The following is an 8297-nucleotide window of genomic DNA, read 5'->3' on the forward strand; positions in this document are numbered from 1 at the left end:
CTGCTCTCATTAATTATTGTTATTGCCCTGTTTCTTACTTAAATTGTTGACTTTATATCCGGACTGTATTTCCCCCATAGTATGCTCCCCTCCCTCTTAGCTGTTTAATTTCTTTGTTCTTTCCTTTTATTGCATATATATATATATATATATATATATATATATATATATATATATATATATATATTGAACTGGACAGGTTAGTTTGGTAGTCCTGTCTAGCCTCGTCACTACTTCGCCGGGGTTAGGCCAGGCACTTACCAGCACATGGGGTCGGTTGTGCTGATGCTACACTTCTGTGCTCTTTTGCACAGATCACAGTACCGGAGCAGCTTTTGGACCACAGCAGTAGGATATTGATCGGGAGCTGACTTCAGTCCAGGGACTTACGAGGTAGCCTAGCTGGCGTTCGCAGGCCGGAGTCCCTTTCTATGTTTTCAGTTTGTTTTTATTGTATCGAGACAGACATTTATGCATTTTCTATTCAGACTTGTTTGTAGCACTCTTTAGTAGTTCGTGAGATAGCGACACCAGTCTTGGGTAGAGAAATGTTAAACTTCCGCATTTTTGGGTTTTCAGTTATCTATATTTTAAAGGCTTCTGCTTTTATTTAAATGACTCGTTATATTTATATTGTTATTGTTGAGGTAAAATCAGGGAATGTTTAAAACGTTAGGCTTGCCTAGCTCTGTTAGTAGGCGCCATCACGACTCCCGATGGTGGGAAATCCGGGTCGTGACATGCCTCCGCCTTTTTGGCCCCAGCATGGGCTGCTACAAACTTGTCGGCCATCTCTTCGAATGTTTCGATGGAGCATGCGGGCAGTTGTGAGTACCAAGTCAATGCTCCTCCATTGAGGGTCTCACCGAACTTTTTCAACAAGATGGAGGATACTTGTTCTTTGGCGAGATCATTTCCTTTTACCACCGTAACGTAGTGAGTCGCATGGTCCTCGGGGTCGGTCGTACTGTCGTATATCTTCAGATAAGGCAACATCGTGAAAGTCTTTGGTATGGCATGCAGGGCAGCTCCATCACTGTAGGGTTGTTCGACGAACCGACCATCATCTCTTTTTGGCAAGAGTTTCGGGGCACCTGGTATTTTGTCGACTCTTTCTTGGTGCTCCCTCATTTGATCCCGAAGCATTTTGTTTTCATTTACCAGTTTTTTCATCTTCTTCAGAATGGCTCTGAGGGTGTCGCCACCTGCATTATTAACATTGTGAGTGATACCTGTAACCAGAGGGAGCAGGCCGTGCTGCTCGGCTATTATTGGTGCAATGCAAGTCCTTGCATTTTCTATAAGTGCCTCATGGGCGGGCTTGTCGAAGATGCTGGTCAGCGACTTTGTCAGCCAAGCCTCAAGCAGTTTCTTCACTACTGGTGGTGCCTCTTCCATTTTGAACGTGGAAGCTCATTTACCGCGAGATGTCGTGATACTGCCCTGAGGAATAGGCGACCACTTCTCCTGGGAGAGGCGTTATATCTTCGCCTTCCGTTTCAGAAACCTCGTTGATGGAGCTCAAGAGGTTTGTAGTAAGGTCTGCCACTGCCTTCATTCTTTCTTCTCCCTTACCTGCCATATCAGTTGTGTGTACAGGGAATTAGAGGTTTTGCCCCTTTATTTTTTTATTTTTTTTTGAACTGTCTAGTTATGGATCTAGAAGAAACTGAAATTTAACTAGGAAATCCTCACAGACGGCGCCAAATTATTTGACAAAAATTGTGTAAACCCTTGATTAAGCTAATTGATTTTGTGTAATGAGGAGTAAAACCCAGTTAATGATAATAAACTCAGATTTATATCGGTTGACACAAACAACGAAGACAGTATTGAGAGGAGACTAAATGCGGTATGCATTCAATGTTTTAAGATGATTATTGATGGAAGAATATCAAGCAATAAATGGCATTAAAGTAAATAAGGAGAAGAATTCACCCAATATAGAATGAGGTGGATGATTTCTCCTTCTGACAATGATGAATGATAGACAAATACTAGAATATAAGGACTCTTCTAGGATCTGGTGAAAAAGTATGGAATAATAGTCAATCGAATCTCTTTAGAAAGGTAGTATTTGTATTTTATCTCGAGAGAGTCTGCTTTTCAAAGAGTGTTCTTATCAGAGAATATTACATGTCTTTCACCTTATCTATTTATCTATTTATATAGAATATTCTCCTAAAGATCTTATTACAAAACTAGCCATTACTGTTGCTCTTGACATTTGATCTTGGCCGTCATTGACTGCTCGGCTATGAAAATTGCTTGGTAGGCGACCTCGGTCGAATTACTTTTTGTAATACCTCTTCATGCTAAATCTCCTCGAGACAGATTTTGATCCGTACAATAGGTTTTCTTAACTTTTCCTTTTGTTTTGTTTCTCCGCCTTAGTACGTCCAGATAGACTGATTGAGCGAACGAAAGATTAAACTGAAAAGCTCTTACTGGAAACTAAAAAGAGCAAGAGGATGCAGATCACAAGTTTTTATGCGTAAACTTTACACAATTTTCTTAATTTCAAGGTACCATAAGGTAAAATTTCAATAATTGAACCTTACACTAACAACAATATATTCACCACCAATCTGAAATTTCTTAAAATTTTCTTTTAGTCCAAATATTCACAAGGTGATTTCATCTCATTGTTATGTTAAATAAGCTTTACGGCTTTCATAAGCTACTACAAAAAAGTTATCTACTTGGTTTTGAGGTCGGTGAAACTAGAGAACGAGAAGGGGAAAATAAAAAGGCATCCTTATAACAAATTTTATAAGTTTGTCCTCCCCTTCTCTATTCACTTCAATCCCGACTAAATTATATTACCACCTCAAAATTTTATATTCCAATCTATACAGTCATTTTTTGTTCTTCAATTGTATTTCATAATCTTTTGTTTCCACTTGTTGGGGCAAATTGGTGCATGTTCGAATTATCTTCACCTGCCGGCCTCAAATGATTTTGGACTGTGGTTGGTCTTGATTCCATTTCACTCTAAGACACTACTAAAAATTTGTCAAAAATCGACTAAGGTGGATCGACCAACTTTGGTCGGTCAAAAAACCAGCCAAAAAATCGATCAAAGTTGGTCAGTTTTTGAAAATATTTTTTTAATTTTTTCTTTTTACGAAACCGACCAACTTTGGTCGGTTTTCTTTGGCGCAAAAATGCAGGAAACTATATTTGATTCCCGCAAAATTTATTTTTCAAGAAACCGACCAACTATGGTCAGTTTTTCATTTAAATAAATAAAAATTAGTATTAAAAAATCAACCGAAATTGGTCGGTTAATTCGGCCGGTCATTTTAAAAACTGACCAACTTTGGTCGGTAATTTTATTTTTTAATAAAATCGACTAACTTTGGTCGGTTATTTTCGTGCGAAAATACAATTAAAGAGTATAAATCAAATAAAAGACAGTCTTAAAATGAAATGCACCAATGGTCTAGTGGTAGAACAATATGCTGCCACAATACAGACCCCGGTTCGATTCCCAGATGGCGCATTTTTTAATTCAATAATAAATAATTAAAATACCGACCAACTTTGGTTGGTTTTTTCGGCAAAATTTTTTTTTTTGAATTTAATTGACCGACTTCCGACCAACTTTGGTCGGTATGCTCTTCCGACCTTCAAAATACCGTCCACACGTAAATGGTCGCGTTTTGGACGGTTATTGGCCATTACCGACCAACTTTAATCGATTATTCAGGACGACATTGCCCGAACTTCTAGTAGTGAGATAATGTAATTGGTAGTATAACTAACACTTGTTTTACCTGCTAAATATTAAGTGTGCAAAAAAAATTCTCTCTAAGTCATTCAAAAAGTAATTAAAAGTAACTTTATATTCATAATAAATAAAATTACTAACCCATAAAATAAGACAAATAATATTTTATATCTGGTTAGATTATGGTAATATCATGATTTTTAATTACACTATCAATGGGTGTAAATTAAATTCTAAGTAATATTGGACTATTTGAAGTGTAGTGCCAGCTAGAGGGTAAAGCCAATGAAATAATTGCTTTAGGTCCCGAAATTTTTAGGGCCCCATTTTTTAGATTAATAATAGGTTAATACTAAGGTGATTTGTCCAAAATATATTTGAATATTTATGGTAAAAAAGTATAAGATTTTCTAAAAAAGAATAGATATTATTATTTAGTCAATGTGACTTATGATGACTAATACTTAATTTGCACTCTCATATTAATATTCTTCTTCTTTTTCTTTCTCAAAATAAAATTTGTGTTTTCTATTCTCTTTTTTCCCTATTACTAAGGTATCTATCCTCTAAAAAGATAAGGGATGAAAGTCTGTACAAGTTTACCTACACTAGATGTCTACACCAGGCCAATAAATATAAGATATATCTCATGCACTCATATTTTTTTACATTTACCGTAGTTGAGTGATATAAATTTTCACTTTGATTTGTTCATTCTCAAGGTTAATTATTTGGTTAGGTGCAAACTCCCGTCAGATGAGTTTTTATCAATAGAAGACGTGAATAAATTAAAACCGCTTCATTTTCATTTTTTTAAGCATGGCAGCAACAATGAAATTTATCCTATATCAAGTTAGTGACTTCTAGAATCAAGTTCTAGTGTACTAACATATTAGTATTAGTTTTTCATTTAAATTTAAAATTTATTAATTTTAAATTTAAGGCCCCTCAAAAGAGTTTGTCTTTAGGCCTCTAATATTGTGGAGCCGCCTTGTTGAAGTGACAAATTCGATGATTGATAAGAAAGCCACGAGGCAAGATATGCATATCAAAATTTTATCAGTCACTATCTTTTCATCACCGAAATATTAAACCAAATTTATTGAGAAAAATGAGACAAAACCATAATTTCACAAAATTAATTAGCAGCCATATATATATATATATATCCCAACGTACTAATCTTCTCAATAAAACTACAGAAAACTCAGTGGCACTCTAACCATGGTAATTAAGAAACTTGGCCTATGATTTAAGACTCCCTAATCATTCTTTATGTCCAACGGCAGCACCAAAGGAGAAGGAGAAGGAGCAGGAGTAGAATTAGAAGAAACATTAGTAGTAGCAGATTTAGAAGCATCACAATAACCCCTCAAGATATTTGTTTGTTCAGGAGTGAACCCAAGGGTACTTAGCATAGTAGGCCAACAATGATGTGTAATAACAGAAATGGCTTGGCAACAAGGTAAGTCAATATCAATTTTGCCAATTGTGAAATAAGCAACTATTTCATTTGTGCAAGATTTTATCTCCCCATGTGCATTCCAACACTCTAGTATACTTCCTTCATCAACTTGGTCAAGTGTTGCTAGTATTATTGGTATTTCTCTAGCTGAATTAACAGGGCTCAAACCTGTTGTTGAACAAGTAAGTATGATTAAGAAGACTCTGCAATATTTTAAAGCCATGTTGACAAAGTGAATGGATGTGTATTTTTCAGAAGGAAAAGATAAGGAATGTTGCAAGTAAAATAGGGGCTTTTATAGGGCTTTAGGGGGGGAGGAGAGGACTCTTTTGAGTAAATGATATTTTGAAACTTATGTCTTTAGTGGCACCTAAAAGACATGGAAGAAGATAAAGGGATGCTATAATTAAGTAAACATTAAATGACAAGTCCTATAATTCGGTAATGACCTAAGACATCCTATTTTGCCTTAAGTGCTTGTGTTTTGTGCTAAACCCTACAAGTGCGTGTAAAGGGTGATATTGCCTCTAGTTGTGGGATTAAACATGTTGGAAAGTATACAAATAATATATACTCCCTCCATTCACTTATAATTGTCCACTGTTGACTTTGCACACCTCTTAAGAAATAATAAAGTGAAATACATAAACGGCCCCTCTAAGTTGTGCACAACGACCAGACAAACACCTCAACTAAACCCTTTACCATTTAGACACTTCAAGTGTCCATTAACCAGATCCAATAAACACTCGCAACAGATCATATACGTGAATTACACTCGCTAATGACGTGTCAAATGAGCCAATTAATGAACGACACGTGTAATTTGTATTGAGAATAATTGATGTAATATTTATAAATGTGTAGTTGAGTTTTTTAATCAGGTAGCTGGGTTAGTTAGCTGACTAGTTGAGTAACTTGTAGTGTTATTTCTGTAGTTAGTAGTCATTTTAGTTTCCTTCCCAATTACACGTGTATATAATGTGTTTAGACGTGAGATAATAAAGTTAGTCTTCATTTTCCCAACTCCTCTGGTTTCCAGAATGTTCTCCGAAGCTCATCCTAGCTCATCAATGGAGGTCTATGGATAATTGACCTCCAATTTCGACATGGTATCAGAACGGAGCTCCTAATCTCCGATCCAGTTTCAATTCACATCTTATTCTCCTTTTTCGCTGCTCTCATCTGATCTAAAATCACAGATCGGAAGTTTTTTCTGGAAGGTTTTCAGTGTGCAAATTTTCTGAGATTCATTGATTCACAAGGTCTCAATCTTCAATTAACTCACACTTCTGATATGCTCTACCTCATCTCATGGCTGGAGACAAAGAAACTCAAGACACCGCTGCAATTTTGGATTCAACTAATCCACTATACATGCGTCCATCGGAAAGTGCTGGAATAGTTTTGGTACCGGTAGCATTTGACGGCACCGGATATAGATCCTGGAGGAGAGGTATTCTTAGAGCTCTCTCCGTGAAGAACAAGGCCGGATTTATCACCGGAAAGTGTAAGAAACCTAATGCCGGAGAGGCGACCTATGATCAATGGGCATGGTGCGATGACATGGTGACATCGTGGATTCTAAACTCACTCTCAAAGGATTTGGCTGATGGTTTACTGATGTTCTAAACGTCAATACCACACAAGAGGGGGGGTGATTTGTGTGCTACCCAATTTTCGCTCTAGAAGAACCTGGTTCTTCTAGATGTACTAACTATTGTTGTTTGCGGAATAATAAATACAGAAAATAAAGAACATAGAGATTTTTACGTGGAAAACACCTGGCTCAAAAGGTGAAAAAACCACGACCTACTACTCAGTAGGATTTTCCCAAACTTCCACTAAAATCACTGAGCCAAAACAGCATTTACAAAACTCTTTGTAAACCTAAGGATTAACTCTAATCCCGTTGTGGCAACCAGCCTCTAACTGCTGCGACAACTTCAAGTTAACTCTAACTTGAATACTCAATATACCTATTACAATTGCTTCTAGATAAAGCTGAAAGGTACAATATGAAACACCTACTACAATTGAACTAAAAATAAAGAAAGACACATAAAACTCTTTATGGAGCTGGTTCTTCAATCTGGTTCATAAAGCTTCAGGTTTGCACACTTGAATCACACACGAACTGCTTGCAAAAAACCTTGCTATTTTGCTCCCAATTCACGTTTGACTTCTGCGTTTTTGTGCAACCCCTTTAATGTGAGAACATCCTGCAATTTATAGAGTTAGTAGATGAAGAAATAACTAGAGTTCTGATGCAACTCTTCCTTGGTGGAAGAGTTCTAGTTGATTTCAACTTCTAACTCCTTCCCTATCTTGAATAGTGTTCTCTTTGATTAAGGACTCCTTCTCCTTATCAATTATGCAACCTTTTCGATCAGGAGATATTAAATACACCAAGTTAAGCTTATCTCCTTCACGTGCATCCCACATGTTTGAATCTGCCCGTTTTTGTGAACCTGAGGGTAGTCGGACCACGTGGAGTCGGACCGTTGGTTCATGTCTAGTACGTTCCTTTGTCAGTTCTTACAAAACTTAACCTTTACGTTCGGACCAAACTAAACCTTTCCCCTTTTTGATGATGACAAACACTGTTCTTTTCATACACTTAGGCCCTACCAGAACTCAGCTCAAACATCAACACAATGTTAGAAACATTTTTCCTTTATATCACTTATCATCAAGGACCAGGTACATTAGGTTATAAACATCACTGTTCAAAGTGTAAACATCACTTGTTTAAAGCACAACCTTTTTCCCCCTTTTGGCATCATCGAAAAGTTGCATAAAAAATGTGAGATAACCAGATTTTAAAACTTACTCATGGCCACTGGGGCTACTTCAAATGCAATCATGAATTAATCATCATAGATCAAGCTAAGAATTTTAACCATCAAAGAAATATAAACAAACAGTTAGAGAAAAATACAGTGAATTTATTGATGATTTATAAGATTCTACCACAAAGCATAAGAAGAAATAAAAATACTGAAAACATGAGCAAAAGAAACAAAGTCCCGAATTGGGTCACTGGTTGATCTACACTAGGTTAGGATTTAAGGCTTGGAAGAGGTAGGGGCTGGGTTA

At 36.6% G+C, this 8297-nt stretch overlaps 1 protein-coding gene across 1 annotated transcript; it reads right to left on the reverse strand.

Annotated features, from left to right (window-relative positions):
- Positions 1–4995: 4995 nt before the first annotated feature.
- On the reverse strand, positions 4996–5421 carry LOC109217248 (egg cell-secreted protein 1.4-like). Its single transcript, XM_019381479.1, has one exon. The coding sequence runs from the start codon at positions 5419–5421 to the stop codon at positions 4996–4998; it is 426 nt and encodes a 141-aa protein (XP_019237024.1).
- Positions 5422–8297: the final 2876 nt, after the last annotated feature.

Source organism: Nicotiana attenuata, unplaced genomic scaffold (assembly GCF_001879085.1).
Source record: "Nicotiana attenuata strain UT unplaced genomic scaffold, NIATTr2, whole genome shotgun sequence".
In the NCBI taxonomy this organism is placed as follows: domain Eukaryota; kingdom Viridiplantae; phylum Streptophyta; class Magnoliopsida; order Solanales; family Solanaceae; genus Nicotiana; species Nicotiana attenuata.

Excerpts from the sequence above, each read along its gene's own strand:
- LOC109217248 (XM_019381479.1), bottom strand. The coding sequence starts at position 5,421 with ATGGCTTTAAAATATTGCAGAGTCTTCTTAATCATACTTACTTGTTCA.